The sequence below is a fragment of the Chlorocebus sabaeus genome, chromosome 2 (assembly GCF_047675955.1).
Source record: "Chlorocebus sabaeus isolate Y175 chromosome 2, mChlSab1.0.hap1, whole genome shotgun sequence".
Lineage (NCBI taxonomy): Eukaryota > Metazoa > Chordata > Mammalia > Primates > Cercopithecidae > Chlorocebus > Chlorocebus sabaeus.
The window spans coordinates 18,606,959-18,628,732 of NC_132905.1; the positions used below are offsets into that span (position 1 = coordinate 18,606,959).

At 43.2% G+C, this 21,774-nt stretch overlaps 2 protein-coding genes across 2 annotated transcripts in view; both read left to right on the top strand.

The window, feature by feature from the left end:
* The window catches only part of WFDC8 (WAP four-disulfide core domain 8), a 25,810-nt gene extending 12,226 nt beyond the window's left edge, over positions 1–13,584 (top strand). The window contains exons 2-7 of the mRNA XM_008015892.3: positions 2,622–2,731; positions 5,814–5,954; positions 8,912–9,079; positions 11,479–11,619; positions 12,584–12,726; positions 13,124–13,584. Of these exons, the coding sequence (XP_008014083.1) occupies positions 2,622–2,731; positions 5,814–5,954; positions 8,912–9,079; positions 11,479–11,619; positions 12,584–12,723 (700 nt within the window). The 3' untranslated portion in view covers positions 12,724–12,726; positions 13,124–13,584. The remainder of the gene's footprint in view (positions 1–2,621; positions 2,732–5,813; positions 5,955–8,911; positions 9,080–11,478; positions 11,620–12,583; positions 12,727–13,123) is intronic.
* Positions 13,585–17,162: 3,578 nt separating this feature from the next.
* On the top strand, positions 17,163–21,064 carry EPPIN (epididymal peptidase inhibitor). The gene is made up of 3 exons (XM_008015919.2): positions 17,163–17,321; positions 18,011–18,142; positions 20,904–21,064. The coding sequence occupies exons 1-3, from the start codon at positions 17,231–17,233 to the stop codon at positions 21,062–21,064; spliced, it is 384 nt and encodes a 127-aa protein (XP_008014110.2). The 5' UTR covers positions 17,163–17,230.
* The last annotated feature ends 710 nt before the right edge of the window (positions 21,065–21,774 follow it).

Genomic DNA, 21,774 nt, shown 5'->3' on the forward strand with positions numbered 1-21,774 from the left:
TCTGTCACCCAGGCTGAAGTGCAGGGGCAGGATCATGGCTTATTGCAACATTGACCTCCTGGGCTCAAGTGATTCTCCCACCTCAGTCTCCTGAGTAGCTGAAACCACAGGTGTGCGACACCATGCTGGGCTAAGTTTTTTTTTTTTTTCAGACAGAGTCTCGCTCTATCACCCAGGCTGGAGTGCAGTGGTGCGATCTCAGCTCAGTGCAAGCTCTGTCTCCCAGGTTCACGACATTCTCCTGCCTCAGCCTCTCGAATAGCTGGAACTACAGGCGCCTGCCAACACGCCTGGCTAATTTTTTGTATTTTGTTTAGTAGAGACGGGGTTTCACCATGTTAGCCAGGATGGTCTCGATCTCCTGACTTTGTAATCTGCCCGCCTCGGCCTCCCAAAGTGCTGGGTTTATAGGTGTGAGCCAACTCGCCCAGCCCATGCTGGGCTAAGGTTTTTCATTTAATTTAATTTTTTTTTTTTTTTTTTGTAGAGACAGGGTCTTGTTATGTTGCCCAGGTGGGTCTTGAACTCCTGGGCTCAAGTGATCCTCCTGTCTTGGCCTCCCAAAGTGCTGAGATTACAAACATGAGCCACTGTGCCCAGAACTTGGTATATTATTTATATAGGACATTTGTGTCCATGTATTCCAGGTCTGTCCTAGTCCTTCAGGGCCCCCACTTAGCAACTTTCGCAATCATGCTCATTTGTTACCTGTAAGACCTGTGTTTTGTAGTCTCTTGCCCAAACAAACCCCAGTCCAACCAAAATGGATTCATTCTGTGTCAAAGTTGCCAGATTTAGAAAATAAAAATAGAGGATGATCAGTTAAATCTGAATGTCAGATAAACATCAAATAATTTTCTAGTAGAACTATGTTCCTTATATTGCATGGGATATACTTATGCTAAAATTGTAAATGGACAACCTCTATTATGTTTGGCAATTCTATTAATTTGTGTTTCTCCCCCGCCTCCATCCCATGAGATCTGCTTTCTTCTAACTGACTGCAGGCTAATCTGATCAACTGATTCTCAAGACTGGGTGACGTTTTCAGGTTAAAGGGTAAAATTTCAAACCCATAGAGTGACTTGATAATAAAAATGTAAAGCACCAGAGGGCCTTTTGGCTAATCTTTTAGGGGTACTAAAGGAATGATTTCCACAGTCTCTGACTAGGGAACTCAAAAGCTAAAATGGTAATAGGAACATTTGTTGGCATTCACTGTTGCCATTCATTATTTGTTAATTGACTAAAATACGATAAACAGTGATTTACAAGCCAGCTTTACAAAAATAGTTCAAGTAATTCTCGTGTCTATGAGGTAGGTGTTATTATTGTTTCTTTTATGACAAACTGAGGCTCAGTGAGGTGAAGTGACTGAGCCCAGGCCACACAGTCAGTAAGTGGTGGATTAAGGATGTGAACTCAGGTCTAACTCTGAATGCTACGTTTCCTACCACTCCATACCACTTCATTAAATCTTCACGCTATCTCATCTTAATCCTCACAATGACAACAAAGCTTCCAGGTTAACTGCATTGTTCCCATTTTCTAGATGAGGAAACAGAGGATCCAAGATATGTTGTTATAAGGGACTGAGCCACGCCCAAAATCAAGATCACTATGTTTGGGGTCATAATTTCCATGACCAAAGAGTACAGGCACTATTGTAAAATTTGAAGAGGATACATGATTAGAACTCCCCCAACAAGAAAGATCGGGGAGATAAATTGTCACAGTCTTTACTTTTAGGCAACTGCATGGTATGGCTTCAGGAACTCTGGAAGAGACTCTAATCCAAGATACTATCATAGCTTTCTCAGTATCTGAAGTTCCACCAGTACAGACGTATATTTTGGCATACAGATGTTTTCTCTGTCTCTTGCTTCCTCTTTCTCCCTCTACCCACCTCTTACATTTTTGAAATGAATGCACTCTAAGAGTTAATACAGTAGGGGATTATTAGTTTTTCATGCCTTAAAATAAAAAATACATAAGGATCACAAAAACACATGTGGGAAATGGGGGCTTGAGTAGGTGGGGGAAGCTCATCTGTTCATCTGGTTGTCTGGGAGTATCATAAGATCCTAGGCTTGGATAGTAACAGAAGGAATGAAAGGAATTTCTTTGTTAACCCGAGGTCATCTGAGATCATTCTTGCTTCTGGTACACCAAGATCCAGTAGAGTGTGCCCAGGCCCTCTGGAAAATCTCATACCATCCATTTCTGTCATCAGTGGAGCAAAGAAAAGATGCTCACTAGTGTCTGGGGTTGCCCCTGGAGTGACTGTGGGCAAACCAGCTCTGCAACTGTGCCAAACAAATTCTTGTGATCATTTAAGTGTGGCCTCTTACCCAGGAGCAAAACAATAGGCAAGTGTCTGTGTAGCACAAAGTACAGCACCATGGCAAGGTATGGGATTGGTCAGGGTCCTGAAACGGAATGTCTTAGATGCACCATAACTCACCATCTGACCTCAGACAGCCCCCTTCCCCATGCTGGTGTCAGTCTTCTTACCTGTGAACTAAAGGGACCTGGTGGATCATCTCTAAGGTTCCTCTGCACACACTTTGTGTCTCTCTCTGGATTGTGCTTAACTCCCACCTCTCATCTCATCCACACAGGCACCTTCCTCTCTACAGCCCCACCTTCTCCTGGAGGAATGTAGCCTTCCTGCTGCTTCTCTCCCTTGCTTTGGAGTGGACATCTGCATTGCTGCACAAGAAGAACAAACGTGAGTTCAAAAAACCTGCAGCCATTCTTCCTTAGAAAGCATTCTTGAGGATAAGGGTTAGACATGAGGCCAGCGCCACTGTCAGATGAGGCCCCCTCTGCCATGGATTTGGGGCCACAGAAAGCTACCCCTGCTCACCACCCTGGCCCTCCACATACTTTCCTTACTTGTTCCCCCCAAATTATTTCCCTAACTTTTCCATATGTATATATGGAAGGAGACTATGTATATAGTTTGCATCTACTGGGGATGCTTCTCAGAGATATGGTCTCATCTGTCTTATGATATCACTCAACACATGCTTCTTGGGTGATCACATTCATTCCCACTGCACACACATGCACAAACACACACACACAAGTTTAATTTTTTTCAAATTAATAAGTCACTAGGCATGAGCCTGAGAGGAGAGGACCAGTGAGGAGGCTGCTGCAGTAGTTGAGAAGAGACAAGGGATGAGATCAGGTGCTGGTCTGAGGGAGTGGTAGTAAAGAGAGGCAGGAGACAGGGTTTGGAGAAAGGTTTAGGAGACAGAGTTGACCCAAGTCCATGACTGACAGGATACTGGGGTGGCAGAGAGGAAGGAGTGCATCTCTGGATTCTAATAACAGACTGGACCTGTTGATGCCAAATGTCAAGATGCGGAATAGAAAGTAAGGTAGTGCTTGGGCATAAGGAGGTAATAGTTCTGTTTTAAATATGTTAGAACAGAAGTGCTTCTGCGATGCTTAGATGGTGTTTTTCCCAGGCAGGTCGAAATGAGTCTTTAGTTTGGAATAGAGGATGAGTCTGGAGGAAGAGATGAGAATCATAGTTGGGATCATGGGAATGAGTGGGATCACCCAGGAAGTATGTGTCAAGTAATGTCAGAAGACAGTTGAGACCAGATCTCTGGGAAGCATCCCCAGTAGATGAAGAGAAACCTGTGAGGTGTGCTTATACACACAAGCAAGTGGTTAAGAAGAGCTGACAAGAAATGGAGGCGGGGTTTTTATTAATAAGTGAGAGTTGAAGCTGGCAATGGGGAAAGGAGCTTCAACGACACAAACCCAGTTTGATTTGCCAAACTCTCTGTCTGCTAAACCTAGAACAATGGTTCCCAAGGAACAGCCTACCTCCTGGTGCCCACTGCCTGCTTTAGGATCACCGGAGGTTCTTTTTAAAAAGTGGAGTCCCAAAGATGCACTTTCTAGAGATTCTGATTCAGCCTAGAGTTTATATTTTCTGAAACATGCATAGATGATTTTGATGTACACTCCAAATTAGGAACCACATACTCTTCTTAGCTTCAGCCCATTCCTGGAGGGATCATTAATGACAAGAAGTATTGTTGGAAAGTACTCAAAGTCTCAGTGGCCAGTCCTCAGGGAAGATGTGGGGCTCCTGAAGTTAGTCCTGTACTGTAAATCCCAGACTTGCCCCTAATGCATTGTATTATCTTATCGTACCTCATTTCTTTTAATCTGTGAAATCAGAAGTTTGGTACCAATGATAATAGAGTTCTTTCCATTCCAAAGTTCTACAGTTCCAAAACTCAGTAGTATCTGAAAGGATCATGCCTCTCTGGCCAGATTCCATTGGAGGGATACTCAGTTTAGAATCATGGAGACACATTAAACGCTATATGAGCCATCCTTTGCTACCTAACAAATTGTCTGTGGGTCAGAAGTCTGGCATTGCGCATCTGGGTTCTTTGCTCCGGTTCTTTCCAGGCTGAGATTGAAATGTCAGCCAGGGCTGTAGTTCTCATTTGGGATGCAAGGTCCTCTCCCAAGCTCGCTGGTTGTAGCAGAATTGTTTCCTTGGAGTTGTAGGACTGAGGCTACTTTACTGGCTGTCACTTCTAGATGCCACCCTCATGCCTTGGCACTTGGCCTCAACAATCTCCAAAGCTGCGAATAGCTTGTTAGATGCTTCTCATCATTTGAATCTCTCTGATCAATTCTTCCCTACCAACCAGAAGAAAGCTCTGCTTTTCAAGGACCTAATTGACTAGGTCTGGGCCAGAGATGAGACCTTAAGATTAGAGATAACTAACTTGGGTCTTTAATTTTTCTGCAAAATCCCTTCACAGCATTGCCTAGATTAGTGTTTGATTCAATAATCAGAAGTTGGGAATCTTGAGGGTGCAACTTTAGATTCTACCTACCACAAGCACTGAAATCAGGAAGCCATGTCTAGCCTCAAAAAGGAAGGAAGCATGGCCATACCACCCGAAAATGCCTGATTTTGTCTGATCTCAAAAGGTAAGCAGGGTCAGACCTGGTTAGTACTTGGATGGGAGGCTGACTGGAAACACTGGGTGCTATAGTTTTTTTTCCCCTTGCCTCTTTTAGTTTTTAGTAAAAAAAATAAAAATAAAAATAAAAGGTAGGAAGCAACTCCATATCTGCCAAGGTCTTACCCCAGGTATTATAGATATCACCCCATTGAACTCTTATAATCAACCTGTAAGGCAGGAATTGTCATTCTCATTTTAAAGATGGAAAATATAACTCAGATGAAGGGAAATACTTTCCCAAGATTATTTAGTTGGTTAGTGTTGGAGCCAGGCTCCCGAGCCAGATCTGCCTGACTATAATGCTTCTTCCACTCCACCATTTCTTACTCCTTAGAGGTAAATTAAAAATCATACAACTGAGTTCAGATCGGTCTTGAGTTTACCAGGAGTCAAGGGTCAAATCAGGCCTCCTGACCTCTACTTCCATGGTGTTTCCACCAGTCTTTACTAGTTTCTTTTATCAACTAGAGACAAAGGAATTAAGAATTAAAATATTAGCTTTCAAGAAGAGAGAAACTCTTTTGAATTTAGGGAAAGGGCCTTGGTCCCTTCCTAGCCCCTTGCCCTGGAATCCAACATGCTTCTCCTTCAGTTCTTCTTGGACACAAATTCCTGATTCAGATCCATTTGAACGAATCTGAGTGCTGAGAAACAGAACTAGCCCCTGAATAGAAGCAGAGCAAGAGCTAAGAATTGAAGGTAGAAGATAGGGCTGAGAGAATTTCACTACACACCTTTGCCATAGGAGAAGAAAAGCTGAAATTCTGAATGAATGTGAGTTTGGACATTTCTTTCTTGCAGAGAAACCAGGGTTGTGTCCCAAAGAGAGGCTCGCCTGTACCGCTGAACTTCCGAATTCATGTAACACAGATTTTGATTGCCAGGAATTCCTAAAGTGCTGCCTTTTTGCCTGTCAGAAGAAGTGCATGGATCCCTTTCAAGGTAGTGATGTCCAGGCTGAGGACTGAGGTTCCCCACTTTTTGCTCTGTCCAAAACTGGCTGAGGGATTCCCTTGGATGGCAGGACAAGGACCCAGGGCCTGTGCTCTTCTCATTCTCTTATTCAATGCCTAACCCTTAAGTACAAATCATTAGTCTAGGCGTGGTGACCATCAACTACCGTAATATTGATGCTGGTCTTCTTGGGTCCCACATTCAATCATTCACAAATAACTAATACTTGTTGCATGCTCACTCTGTTCAAGAGACTATTATGGCACTGTGACAAAATGAAACCTCAGTCAGCTTAGATGCTGGCATTGTTTTTCAGACTCTTTGATCTTCAAGGAGGTTTTCTGGTAACTCAATGTATTGGGCATCTATCCAATATGTGTGGGGAACTGTGTGCTTTTTAAAAAGATTCATTTATTCATTCACTCATACATTTATCCACTCATCAAATATCTGTTGTTAACGCCCTTTGAAAAGACCACCAGAATACACCTGTAGTTGAACAAGTTGGGTTTAGTACTCATTGAAGTGAGGGAAAATATTCACCCTAGACAAGTTTGAGGCATTTCAGTAAGAAGCTGTTAGAAAGAATCTATTATAGGATTTGGGCTTTGATTGGGTAACTCGGGGGAGGGTCTAAAGAAGTGAGAGTTTGCTCTAGATTGAGTGCTGTCAGGAAGCGGGGGCAATTCTATGACTGGCTATCCCAGGGAATCTTAACTATACAGAATGCAGACCAGACTGAGGATAAAGCTGTGATTGATGGTAGAGAAGCGTAAGTCATTCATGTTAGCTTAGAAGGGGATGGGTGTTTGGTATTTTGCAGGTTTCATGGTGATCTTGTTTTTGTCTCACTTCATCGTGATCTCAGAGTGACCTTGTTTGATATAGATGTTCTAAGAGATTTTTAGATCTCCAACAGATAATCCATGTGGCTTAGCTGGGAGTGTCAGATCAGTTTTCAGATGTCAGGGGCTGTCTCTTCCTTGGTATTTCATTCTTTCTAGGTACGAGGCACTTTGTTAGGCACTTTGGATGCAAAAGTAATTGCAGTTTTGGACCGTGAATTTAAAATCATTATAACTAGGTTCAAACAAATCTTTATTGGCTGGGCATGGTGGCTTACACCTGTAATCCCAGCACTTTGGGAGGCCAAGGCGGGCAGATCACCTGATGTCAGGAGTTCAAGACCAGTCTGACCAACATGGTGAAACCCTGTCTCTACTAAAAATACAAAAATTAGCTGGGCATGGTGGGGGGTGCCTGTAATCCCAGCTACTCAGGAGGCTGAGGCAGGAGAATTGCTTGAACTAGGGAGGCAGAGGTTGCAGTAAGCTGAGATCACACCATTGCACTGCGGCCTGGGTGATACAGCGAGATTCCTTCTCAAAAAACAAAACAAAACACATCTTTATTAATCAAAATAGGGACGATTACAATCAACACATTTTTACCAAAGAGAAATAAGTTTGTGTAGCGTAAAAATCCATGCTTCAGGATTTCATGAACTCTTGGAAAACATTTTCTGCATCCTGCTGTTTGTGGATGTGTTTTCCCTGCAAAAAGTTGTTGAGATGCTTGAAGAAGTGGTATTTGGTTGGCGAGAGGTCAGATGAATATGGTGGATGAAGCAAAACTTTGTAGCCCAATTCATTCAACTTTTGTGTTGGTTGTGTGATGTGTGGTTGGGTGTTGTTGTGGAGAAGAATTGGCCCTTTCTGTGGACCAGTTGGCCCTTTCTGGCTGCCAGTTGGTCCAATGTGGACCAATGCTGGCTGTAGGCACTGCAGTTTTCAGTGCATCTCATTGATTTGCTGAGCATACTTCTCAGATGTAGTGGTTTTGCCAGGATTCAGAAAGCTATAGTGGATCAGACCAGCAGCAGACCACCAAACAATGACCATGACCTTTTTTTTGGTGCAAGTTTGGCTTTGGGAAGTGTTTTTGAGCTTCTTCTCGGTCCAACCACTGAGCTGGTCGTCACTGGTTGTCGTGTAAAATCCACTTTTCATTGCATGACACAATTGGATTGAGAAATAGTTTGTTGTTGTTGCATAGAGTAAGAGATGACCCTTCAAACCAGTATATTTTTTAAATTTTTGCTCAGCTCATGAGGCATCCACCTATTGAGCTTTTCACCTTTCCAATTTACTTCAAATGCTGAATGACCATAGCATTTGAAATTCTTCGGTAACTTCTTGTGTAGTTGTAAGAGGATCAACCTTGATGACTGCTCTCAATTGGTCATTGTCAACTTCCAATGGCCAGCCACTATGCTCCTCATCTTCAAGGCCCTCGTCTCCTTTGCAAAACTTCTTGAACCATCACTGCACTGTACATTTCTTAGCAATTCCCAGGCTAAATGTGTTGTTGATGTTGCAAGTTGTCTCTGCTGCTTTAAGACCCATTTTCAACTCAAATAAGAAAATCACTCAAATTTGTTTTTTGTCTAACATAATTTCCATAGTCTAAAATAAATATAAAGAGCAAATAATAAGTCATTAGCAAAAGTACATGAAGCAAGAAATGTGCATTAAAATGATGTATAATATAGCCACATTTATTTAAGAATGTATTATAATACCAAACAGCAAATTTCAACAATGCAAAAACCACAATTACTTTTGCACCAACCTAATAGTTGCTGAACAAGTCTTGCCCTACCAAAGCTCAGTACAATGGAGAAGAAAGATCAGCTCCAAAGTACAAGATTCTTATATGCACCTTGTAATATTCTTTGCAAGGAAGGAGTGATGCTCAGAGTTGCCATACAACATAGACTATTAGTAGTAGAACTGGGACCAGAACCTATGCCTTTTTTTTCCCCTGCCATGGCTCCTTTTTTGACGTGGGTGATAACACCAGGAGTTATGACAAATGCTAGGGAACTGACCCTGTTCTTTTATCTCTACTTTTCATGTCCTTCCTTCCTTGCTTCCTGACTTCAGAACCATGCACGCTACCTGTGAGACAAGGAAACTGTAATCTTGATGCAAAGCGCTGGTATTTTGACTTTAAAAATTATCGCTGCACACCCTTCACATACAGGGGCTGCAAAGGGAATGCCAACAACTTCTTGAGTGAGAATGACTGCAGAACGGCCTGCATGTTAGTTGGTGAGACCCATATTCTGGAAATCTGAGGGTCTAGTTTAACTAGAAATAGTATACCAGTGAGGTTATAGGCTCAGGATTTGAGGTTAAAGTTCCTTGGTTCATGACTTAACTCTGTCATTCACTGGCTGGGAGGTCTTGGGCCAGTTGCCTGCCTTTATAAGCTTCAGTTTCCTTGTCTATAGAATGAGGTTAATAACAGTATTTACCTAATGGAGTGGCTCTGCCAAAAATGAGATAGTGTATAGAAAATGTTAATTGATCTTGGCCAATGTGACCCGAAAGCCAGGTGTGCTCCCTTGGAAGAAGGTGTTTCCTCATGATAGTAACCTGTTGAGCATCATACTGAGGATTTGTGTAAGAATGGAATCCCATGGAGTAAGTGTCCACACTGGAGGTGGAGAGCAGGGTGGGGTGAAGGTGAAGGCTGTGGATTTATTCCTTAGTATAATGGTCATCACCAGCAATGTTGGGAGACAGTGTCCTACCAAACTTAGAAGTAAAATGACCTGAATTAAAATCTGACTTTTCCCACTTGCTGCTTTCTTCACTTATTTGAGTTTCAGTTCCCTCTTCTGTAATTCTGGAGTCACAGCAAACAGCTCATTGAGTTGTTGGTAGGATTATACATTATTTAAAACACAAAGACTTGATATAGTGGGGGTCCTGTGGTGTGGGCTCACTAAATGGTAACAATTGAGATGGTGACCAGTGATCTTCACAATGCAACACTGTGTGATTTATGAGGCAGCATTGCAATTTCGACCACAGATTGTGAGGCAAGCTGAAAAATGTACCATCACTACCACTTTAGAGATGAGAGAACAGAGGCAGAGAGGTAAAGTTAGTTGCCTGAGGACCCACAGTTGGTCAGGAGTAGGGGTGGAATTTTAATTCCATGGACCCATGGGCCTGAACATCCAAGGCAATCCTGGGACCTGACTTGAAACTAAGACCACAAGCTTCCCTTCATGGGAAGCTCTAAGGAGTCATGATGCTGTGGACAAGACCCTTGTCTCCTCTCCCAGGAGCCATCAGGAAGAGGAGGCCAGGGAAATGGGCTTGGGTCGGTTTGTGGAAAATTTAGGTTAAGACTCAGAGGCAACCTGATAATGCCTCTGGGAGTTCAACACATCATAGCCTGAGCCTGACCTGGGAAGCCCTTGTAGAATTTGCAGTCAGATGAGGAAAAGAGCATACATGCACAAAACCCCAAAGAACTGATTTAAATACCACCTATGTCCTAATGACTCACAAAGTTGTGTCTCCAGCCCTAATCTAACTCCCAAACTCCACTATCTGCTCTACATCTCCACCTGGACCTCGCAAACATCTCATGTTGAACTTGCTTAAACAGAACCTTGGGCCAGGCACAGTAGCTTATACCCGTAATCCCAGCACTTTGGGAGGCTGAGGCAAGAGGATCACTTGGGCTCAGGAGTTTGAGACCAGCCTAGGCAGCATAGTGAGACCCAATTTCTACAAACGACAACAAAAAAACAAAAACAAAAAAACAACCAAAAACACAACAACAAAAAAACAGGCATAGTGTCACGCGCCTGTGGTCCCAGCTACTCAGGAGGCTGGGAAGATCACTTGAGAAGGTGGGAAGATCACTTGAGCTGGGGAAGTTGAGGCTTAGTTGGGTGACAGTGGGAAACCCTGTCTCAAAAAAAGAAAAATAAGCTAAACATAAACATAAACCAGTACCTCTTACCATCACTCGCCTAACACAAACCTGTTCTATCCATGCTTCTCATCTTGATTGAAAAACTTCACAATCACACTTGATGCCTCTCTTTATCAATTAACATCCATTAAGTTAGGAAATAATTTTAGTTCTACCTTGAAAGTAGATCCCAAATCTGTTAAAACCTTACCACCTCCGCAGCTGCCACCCTGATCTGAGGAGCCATCTTCTTACTTGGATTACCCCAAAAGCCTCCTAAAATGTCTCCTTGCTTCTATCCTCCTTACAATCTATTATCAAAACAGTAGTTACAATGACCCTTTCAAAACACGAGTCAGGCCATATCATTTGTCTACTGAGAACACTGCGATGGATCCCCATTTCATTCTAATAAAACCAAATACCCTAAAATGGCTTACACTGATTTGTGTAGATTTCACATAATTATCCCCATTTTATAGAGAAGGAAACTCACTAAGTAGCAGGACTGGGACTTTACCATGGGGCTTAAGGCACCAAGCCCAGCACGCTCTCTACCACATCCCATGATGTGATGAGACATTTCATTCTTCCACAGCCTATTGGAGATGGATAGGGTAGGGTGAACCAAGTTGCAGAAAGGGATACTAGCTTTGAAGAGAAGGAAAAGCTCTTTGAAGGGTGGTGGGATGGGGGTGAGGTTTTAAGAAGCTCACATTTGCTCTTATTTTAGTTAAGGATGGACAATGCCCACTCTTCCCTGTCACTGGACGTAAGGAGTGTCCACCTTCATGTCACAGTGACATCGATTGTCCCCAGACAGACAAATGTTGTGAATCCAGGTGTGGCTTTGTTTGTGCCAGGGCCTGGACAGGTAAGGACTGGGGATATACCTCCCAAATCTATTGGGCATGTGGCAAGGATGCCATGCTGTCTCATGGAGTGGGGGGGGGTGTCTTGAACCTCGGATGCCTCTTGGGCTCATCTTTGAGGATCCTTTGGAACCCCTTTTAATGCCCAACAAGTTATATTGACCTCTGAAGACTATTGTGCTGTTCTTCAAAGCCAATAATTCATAGTATTGCTCTCTATTCTTCCCCAGGAAAACTTATTTTTTCCGAGTCTCATTCCTCAATGACTTGCAAGGTGACAATATTCACCAATTCATAAAAGATTCATAACCATGAAGTGTATTCCTAATAAGCTTTCATGTCTGCACAGAACTTCAGAGCATGCACATCATATTCATATTGTGTAAGACAGGCTGGGGAAAACATCAGTAGCAAATGATGTTGGATAAAAGCCAACTTTCCTGCCTCCTATAAGGCAGGTGTTTACTCCCCCTTGTAGTCCCAGGGATTGTCCAGGTATGGCTTTAAGGTTCTAAGGTTCAGTATAGCGTGGTGGCAGGAGTCAAAGGCTTTTCAACCTACTTCAACTTTTCTACTGGCTTTCTATGTGGCATTGGGCAACTCATTTCCCTCTAAATATTCCTCAATGCCTACAATTTATAAAACAAGAAGGTTCTGTGTGCTATCTAATACTCCTGCTACTTGTGGTTTTCTGGGGTTATATAACCCAGATCCATTAATTCTGTAGCAGCAGACAGGAATCCTATCAGATGGTACAAGTCAGAGATGGCAAGACTTTTCTTGATGCTCCTCAAGTTATCATAGGAAGTTGATACTCTGCCTCCTCCAGTCTATTGTTACTATAGGGGGAAAGCCAAGAATCTTAATCAGAATAAAACCTTGTTTGAGTTTCCCAAGATTCCCCAAATTTGTCTCAAATTATGACCAAGTATTTCAAGGTCAAGTGTTTTCTTTTACCCCATAAAGTCAAACAAGGTTTCTGCCCACGCAAGCCCTTGCTATGTGCCCAGATCGATAAACCCAGGTGCGTGCAGGATGATGACTGCCCATTGGTGGAAAAGTGCTGCTCACTTTGTGGACTGAAATGTACAGATCCCAAGCGTTGAATAGTAAGTAGAAAATATTATCATCAAAATCATTAATTATGAGTAGCATAATAAAGACCTGTCAGTTTTGTCTTATATCCAACTTGCCAAATTATCTTAAGTATCACAATATTGAATGATGTTACTTTGATTTTATATATAATCCCATCATCTGAAAGTGATGATATATTTGACTTTTTTCAACTTCATGACTTTATTTTCTTGTCTTCTTGTATTGTATAGAAGCTCCAAAATAATAATGAAAATAAAGGCAATGGCATCCATCCTTGTCTAGTTCCTTATTTTAAAGTCAATGTCTCCTGCAATATAAAAAGATATTTGTTGTTGAATTTGGAATGCATAAGTTTTATTGCACTTAAATTATTTTCTTTTTTCTTTTCTTTTTTTTTTTTTTTTTGAGATGGAGTTTTGCTCTTGTTGCCCAGGTGTGATCTCGGCTCACTGCAATCTCTCCTTCCTGGGTTCAAGTGATTCTCCTGCCTCAGCCTCCCAAGTAGCTGGGATTACAAGCGCCTACCACCATGCCTGGCTAATTTTTTGTATTTTTAGTAGAGATGGGGTTTCACCATGTTGGCCAGGCTGGTCGCTAACTCCTAACCTCAGGTGATCCACCCGCCTCGGCCTCCCAAAGTGCTGGGATCACAGGTGGGAGCCACCGTGCCTGGCCAGTTATTTTCTTTTTAAGCTTATTTCCTGTCCATTTATAGCTACTACTGAAAATGACTGCTGAATTTTATCAAATACCTTTTAAGCATACAGTCACATAATTATTTTTCTCTTCTAATTTGTTGGCATAATAAATTATTAAATTTTCTTGAGTCATCCTTGCATTCTTAATAAACTTAATTGCAGTGTGTTGTATCAATATATTATTGGTTCTTTTTAGCTAATAGTATAGTTTGAATTTTCACATCTATAGTCAAAAGAAAAATAGGTCTTTTTAAATTTGTTTTTCCTATTTGGGTCATATTACTTTCAAAAAATGAGTATAGGAACTAATTGGGCAACCTATCTACTTTTTCTATGCTCTGAAATATTTTACATAATATAGCAATTCAGTGTTTTTTGAAGGCTACCAAAATTCAGCTCCAAAAGCATCTAGATCAGGTTCTTTCTAGTGGTATATTTTAGTAATTTTTAAATATTTTGTCTTATAGTCTGCAGGTTTTCTACCTCCTCTTCTGCAAATTTTGGTCTTTTGTATTTTGCTAAAATTGATCCATTTTCCCTATATTTTCACATGTATTACTTTAGAGTAGTATACATTGTTCTCTAGATAATTCTTTTTAATTTTGGTTAATGCTTTTACTTGTACATTCATGTTTCCACCCACCTATTTACTCACTAATTATTCAATCCCTTTACTTACCTATCCATTCACTCAACACATATGCAAATACCCAATCCCCACTCACCTATCCCTCCTATCCTTCCACTGACACACTTTTCAACTTAGCTGTTTGCCCACTCCATATGTCTATCCACTTACCTTTCTTACTCATCTTTCTTCTACAGACCCACTTGTCCATCTAGCCTTTAGTTAATCCTCCTATTATTGACCTCTCTCCTCTCCCTTTCTCTGCACACACACACACGCACACTCTTTCATACCCATCAAAATACATATTCATCATTTCTATACCTAACTCCCTCCATCCACATACCAATGCACTTATCCACCTTTCATTCAAACAGCCTCCATCAATAGGCCCACCTATCCCATCACTACCCTATCCATCTTTACATTCAATTCAATCCACTTATTCACCCAATCATCCATCTATCCATAATCCATGCATTCATGCATCCAAGTATCCATGCTTTCTTCACTAATCTTTCTCCCTGCTCAACCATCTTCCCACTTATCACTCTACCGGCCACCCATCCATCCACATAGCTACCTACCTATTCACACACCTACCAATCCCCCCACCTACCTTGCTCATCCAGCAAGATGTACCTGAGTGTTTATTTGGGGTCTATTCATGTTTTAAGCACTGCGTTCTAGACAGAGACCTGTTTAATGGAGTTTGGAGCTTACCTGGGGGAGCAAATATATAACTTAGTAATACAGTTAGAGGCAGAGGGAACAACACAGGAAGGCAGTGGCAGAGAATCAGTCCATGTGACAGGTCTTGGGCTAATGAAAATGCAGGAAGTGTCAGGTACAGGCTGGTCTGGTTGGTTCTCGTTGGGGTCCCCTGTTCTAAGCACAGGATTGTTCCTGGGAGAGAACTGGCCTGGAGGCAGAGGTAGGACACCATGCCCCTCAATGAGAGAGGATGAAGAAAGGAGAGGCAAAACCCCAGATGGGTCCTTATCCAGCCTTCTCCAAGAAATTATTGGAGAGAAGGAGCCAAAACCATGATTCATCCCAAGTCCCAAAGACATAAATTTTATTTCATTTGCTTGGAAAGTGAGATGCATGGATGGGCCTGAAAATTAGGCAAGACAGAATGGAATGAAACAACCAGAAAGATAGTTAATTTATTTTCAATAAAATTTATGAAAAAATGCAGCCCTAATTGGGGACCCTGGGTACCATTTAGAAATATACTGACTTTGTGGGTGTTCAGCCTCTGTCTCCACTAAAGACATTACTTCATTCCTTTAGACTCACCCTTCCTCTCTACCTTCAACTCTACAGGAAAATATTATATCCACACCAACATCAAAACATGCCCTAGTGTCCTCTGGCAAGAATTTGCATGCTCAGTTCCCTCTTAATCTTATTTCTCACACTCACTTGCTGGGTGACATTTAGTCAGTATCCTCACGTCTGTGGGCCTTATGATTCCCATCTATAAAATGAGAAATAGGGCTTGATGGTCCCTCAGAGCGCTTCCACTTAGATATTCCAGTTTTCACTCTCTCTTGGGCTGAGTTTGTGAGAATATGGGAAATGAAATGAGTGAAACAGCACTGCTTAGGACATCTTACTTGTTCATTAGAAATTCTAGCCAGGCCTGGTGGCTCATGCCTGTAATCCTAACTCTTTGGGAGGCTTAGCGGGCAAATTTGCTTGAGGCCAGGAAGTGGAGACCAGCCTGGCCAAGGGCGATACCTCATCTCTACTAAAAATACAAAAATTAGCAGTGCATGGTGGTGCATGCCTGTAATCCCAGCTACTCAGGAAGCTGAGGCACGAATTGCCTGAACCGGTGAGGTAGAGGTTGCAGTCAGCTGAGACTGTGCCACTGCACTCCAGCCTGGATGACACAACAAAACTGTCTTTAAAAAAAAGAAAAGAAAAGAAAGGAAAGAAAGGAGAAGAGAAGAGAAGACAAGAGAAGACAAGAGAAGAGCAAAACAAAGAACAATTCAAATTTGGTAATCTCTTTAAGTGAGATTGTCAAGTTGGTGGCATGGGACTCTAATGGGGGCTCTGTCTCTGATACTAAATTTTGTGACCATATAGTCACTCTCTGATGATAAGGTTGTCCTTCTCTGGCCTCTGTCTGTCATGTAGGAATATTTGGAGAACAAACTTGGCCCAAAAGGGTAACACCTAGTTAGAGAAGAAAACGGGAGCTCTAGGGATAACATTTACTCTGGAAAGAGTGTCTCTCTCCTTCCCAGGACTAGCTGAGTGGCCGGTGAAGATTCCATGGCTGTAGGAATGGAAAGCTGTCCAAGTTCCCCAGCACCTCTTTCCCACAGCTCCTCTACTAGCCCAGTTAGAATCCCCAAAGTCTGCTGTGTTACTGAACTTGATTCCACTGTAGTCTCTCAGGCAACTTCCTTCATGACATAGTTCCTCAGCTATCAAGGAGCTTGCATTGATGATAAAGGCTCCCTCTAAGATCTGATATTCTCTCTTGCTGTCAGAGCCACAAAACTTTGAGAAACAGTCTCTGAAGACTCTGCTATCAGCCTGATTCCTCCCTTACACCCTGTTCTGTGGCAAATCTTTATTCTTTGGCCTTAGTCAATGAATATGAGTGAACCAAAGATAAAACCAAAGACAGAAGGATGGGAGGAAACTGTGGGAGAGGGAGAAAGGAACACAGAGACCATGGGGAAAGAGAAACAGACTTAGGCACAGAGAGGGACAGATAAACAATGAGATACCAAGAGACCGACAGGGACACATCGTCAGAGACAAGCAGAAGGGGTGCGCCCATAAGTGCACATGTACGATGGAAAATGAATGAAGAATAAGAACACTCCACCACTCTCCAAGTTAACAAGATGAAGACCCAAGATGATGGCATTCACTCTGAAGGCAGCCTGAAAGTGGGAGACACGCTTTGCCCACTCCCTGGGGTTGACTAGAGCCCTCAGCCCAGTGCATCCTAGGGGTGTAAGGATCAAGATCCATTCAATAAGAGACCCTTCCTCCCACGCTGTGAGCTGTGGGTGCCAGTTAGTCCCATTTGTGACCTTGGGAACTTAGTGTTCCCACAAGAAAGGGGGTGGCCGGCTTGTCTCCAGTTCTTATATCCAAGGTGCAGCAGCTGAGTATTCCAAATTCTGGAACCACCAGAAAGGCTGGCCTCTCTTCAGCATGGGATCTTCGGGACTTTTGAGCCTCCTGGTGCTATTCATCCTCTTAGCGAATGTCCAGGGACCTGGTCTGACTGATTGGCTATTTCCCAGTAAGTATTGGTCTCAGCCCTTACGCTAGAGAGAGGGGAGTCTGCTGGGAGGAAGGAACAGGGAACAACTCTTCAGATCTGGGTTGCTTTCCACCATCTTAGCCCAGGTCCCGGGTTGGGAGAGGAGAGAGATCTTTGTAAGATCCCTCCTGTGGAAGATCCTTTCTGGGAATGTAGTAACCCCGACTTAGGCAATCCCCACTTTCAGCCCCTTTGAAGTGGAGGGCCTTTATCAAGGAGGTGGAGGAGAGTCATAGGATCTAGCTTTCAGGGGAGTCGCTACAGGAATCCAGGAAACCAAGGGACCTTCTCCTTACCCCGTGAGCAAAACAGGCCCCTTCCTTGAGGCATCATCTGTATCCACTCCTGGTTCTTTCAAATGTAGTCCCATAAAGTGTCCCTGTATCCCTGGGGGCTCCCTGCTTTGAGATAAAGGACAGCATCCAGAAGTCCCTTTAAACTTCAGACACTAATATTCCATGACTATAATGTAACAATGATCATTGTTATCATTTGCTGAATACTCAGGAAGTAAGGATTTCTGAAAAGGGATTTTAAAACAACAGAGGGATCTGGAATCAGACTTAGTGGGTTCAAATCTTGGTAGCCCTGTAATCTTGGGCAAGTTACTTACATTTTGTGGGCCTCAGTTTCTAAAGCACATGGGTGTGAAACTGCTCCTTCCCTAGGGAGATGTCCCACAATCAGAGAAGAATGTGAATTCAGAGAAAGGGATGTGTGTACAAGGCACGGACAATGCCCGGACAACAAGAAGTGCTGTGTCTTCAGCTGCGGAAAAAAATGTTTAGATCTCAAACAAGGTCATATTCAGAGTCGCAGAATAACCAGCTCTTCCTCTCCCTGTCCTCACCTTCTGCCGTCCTGGACTGGCTTTGTGCCCTGATCGCTGAGGGCTGGTCTCTGGCAAAACCGCTGGACTTGGGAGACCTGCAATTTAGATTCATTACTGTGCTAAATAGGGTGTGTGCCATTAGTAATGACCTTTTCCTATCAGGTGACGCCTGAGACTCAGTTTCCCAAAACAAATGACTGGTGAAGGAGTGGCATTGAATCAGATTCTTTTGGCTATTTGGATACCTGTCACTCTTATAATTTTTTGAGCCCCAGGTGGCCATTGTTGCCCTAACATATACAACATTGTTGCTGCAAGTGATAAATGAAGCAATTTATATTTCCTAACTTTTTTTGCTATGGAGTGACCACCTCTCTGCCTACACAAATCCAACTTTGCACCAAAACCCCTCTCCTGACTGCTGCACAACAGAGGGCTTTTCCTTTCTGCTGCATCTTCATTTCATGCCCATCTCCCTGGGATGCAAAAAGACTGACTATCGAAGACGTTTTTTATTCATTCAACAAATATTTATTGAGTGCCTCTGAGACCCACAATAGGATTTGATCTGCTCAGTGTGGTCAGGGAGGTTGGGATTGCCTTCTCTGAGAAAGCAAATCTGGAGTTGAGTTGAGAAAGATGGGTAATGTTTCAGGCAAAAAGTGGGTGGAAGGGTTTTCCAGGCACAGGGAGTAGCATGCACAAAGGCTCAATGGTGGGGCCTGGGGAGGACAGAATGCAGAGTGAGCATGAGCATGGGACAAGGAAAACAGATTCTGGGTGGACAGTGATCAAACGATTCGGGTATGGTGGGCCCGATTAAAGAGTCTTGCCTGGATCGAAGGGCCATGGCAATCCACCGAGGCAGGACAGCACATGAGCGGGTTCATACCACATCTATAGAGTTTAAAATAGGAGGAACAGAGTATCCTAAAGGACTTCAAGGTGATAGAAATGGTGACTGGAACTAGAGGTAGCTGAGGGGATGAAGAAGAGTAGGACACGCTCAAAAGGTATGTAGGAGGTAAAGTGAACAGGACTTGACAGAGAAGTAGAGTGGGCAGGTTAGGTGGCTAAGTCACTCATATGCTAGCAGGTAAGGATTCTGAATTCAGACATCCTGAGTTCAACTCCTACCTCCAGTTTTTACCAGTCTTTTTGTCTTGGATAAATTAACAACTTTCCCTCACTGTGCCTCAGTTTCCTGAGATAATAAAAGGATCAATGTAGAAGGTTATTTTGAGGATCCAATTGATCTGCATGATGTGCTTAGAGCAATGCCTGGCACATAGTAGGCACCTGATACCTATTCGCTTATTTGTAATTCTTGGCTAAGGGCTCCGAAATAGCAGAGGTCATGCCTTTTCTCTGTTCCTTGAAGCATTAGGCACATAACAGGTGCTCAATGAATAATTTATTCAGTTTAGATCAGGATACATTTTCTTTTACCCTCAATATTCTATAAGGTTCTGTACTGTGCCAAGCTACCTGTTAGGGACTGGGATGCCAAGATGGAAGCAGACACACTAGAAACTCACTCCCTGCTCGCCAGAAACTCACAGCCTCAGGGATGACACTGAAGATATAAACAAATGAAAAATGAGTGCACAGATTCTGAAGCAAGGTGTGGCAGTGAGGACTATAGAATGGAGTCAAGGGAGACATCGCAACTGTTGATGTGTGAGAAAGGTTTTGAAGGAAGAAGAGGAGTGTCACTGTGAGCAGTGCAAAGGGATGGAGGTATGGGGGTGGCACGGGTTGTTGAATAGTACTGGAGCATGCGGCTGGAAGGGGTTCTGTGTCAGGGGAGGAGGCCAGCGTCACAGTAGGAGCCAGGCAGTGAAGGGCCCTGTGGGTCATGGGAGGATATTGTCATGAAGTGAAGGTAGGTCTTATCTGTGGAATGACATGATAAGCCTGGTTCTCAGATCCATCAGATCCTTCCCTGTGGTGGGAAGCATGAATGATTGCTTGGAGGGGCCAGGACTGGAGGCAGGGGATCAATCTGAGGTTATCTCAACAGTCCAGGCATTAGACAGTCCCTGAGGCTTATATTAGAGAGACTGGCAGAGAGGAGAGCTATAGGAAGTAAAAATCAACAGGACCTAATTGTTTAGCAGTGGAGATTTACCCAAATGGAACTGTGTAAGCATAATTTAGTAGGGACCTGCGTTTGTTTGGTAGAGTTGCTATAACAAAGTACCACTGACTGGGAATCTTAAATAACAGAAATGTATTGTCTCAGGTTCCTCAGGCTAGATCCGAAGTCATGGTGTCAGCACGGTTGGTTCCTTGTTAGGGTTATGGGGAAGAAGCATGTTCCATTCCTCTCCCCTAGCTTCTGGTGGTTTGCTGGCAATCTTTGGTGTTCTTTGGCTTGTAGGCACATCACCCCAATCACTGCCTTCACATTCATACGGTGTTCTCCCAGTGTGTTTGCCTCTGTCCTAACCTGTTTTTATAAGGACACCAGTCATGTTGGTATAGGGGCCCACCCTATTTTGGTCTGACCTCATTTTAGCTAATGTCACCTGCAATAACTCTATCTCCAGGGATGCAGATACCCACTCTGGGGTCTCCTAGCACATGTGTGCAATATGTCAGTGGAGCTGTGCTCCTGCCGTGTGATAAGGGAAAATCTATAGTGGTTTCATCTATAGTGGTTGTCTGGGAGAATAATAACAACTGTTTATTTCTGGAGTGGGTACACTGAGTTTTCAACTCTGGAGTCTTTCTGCAGATGTATGTGAAATGCCAAATGAAACTGGCCCCTGCCTGGCTTTTTTTATTCGGTGGTGGTATGACAAGAAAAATAATACTTGCTCCACATTTGTCTATGGTGGCTGCCAGGGAAACAATAACAACTTCCAATCCGAAGCCAACTGCCTGAACACCTGCAAGAATAAACGTGAGTCCTAGGGGCCCCGGTCTTTCATCCTCTCCAGTCTCATGCTGGGAGGTCTGGGTGTTGACTGGTCCTTTCCAGGACAGCTACATCTTTGGCAGACCTGCTGCTGACAGAACCAGCTCTGATCAGGAGGTGAGAATGCACCTGGCAAAGCGGTAGACAAAGCTACTTTCTGGGAACTGAGGATGAGAAGGGATGTAGAAGTAATCAAGGCTGGCAAGTATGAGGGGAGTTAGGAGGGCTGGAGGAAGGGTGTAGAAGTGGTGAAGTCTCAGAGATGAATTGCAGAAGAGGCACAGGATGTTAAACCTAGACACGCTGACCAACCAACCCTTCCAAGCCATCAATGTCTCAACATAGCTATTTGCCAGCAAGTCACTCCTATTTGTTTTTCCTTGAAGGAGATGGAGAGATCCCCAAAGCAAACCCACTTCTTTTTAGTGTTTTTTTCTGTGCAAAGATGTATAAGCATAACTTCAAGCTCCAAAGATAAGCTGAACCCAAGATACTCACCTGTTTTTGTCCTGCGTTCTCTACAGGCTTTCCCTGATTGGATAAGGATGGGCTGGAAGAACTACCAGAGTGTGGCTCATGCTCTGAGGACTGTTCGTGTACTTGACTGATGCTCCATATTGACTTCCAGTTTCACTCGCAGCATTCCAAAATCTTAGCCCTTCGCCAAACAGAACCCT

Bases quoted from the DNA above. Each gene is read 5' to 3' on its own strand.
- EPPIN (XM_008015919.2), top strand. From the start codon at position 17,231: ATGGGATCTTCGGGACTTTTGAGCCTCCTGGTGCTATTCATCCTCTTA. The intron at 17,322-18,010 runs GTAAGTATTGGT...CTCCTTCCCTAG, and splicing joins GACTGATTGGCTATTTCCCA to GGAGATGTCCCACAATCAGA. The intron at 18,143-20,903 runs GTCATATTCAGA...TCAACTCTGGAG, and splicing joins ATGTTTAGATCTCAAACAAG to TCTTTCTGCAGATGTATGTG.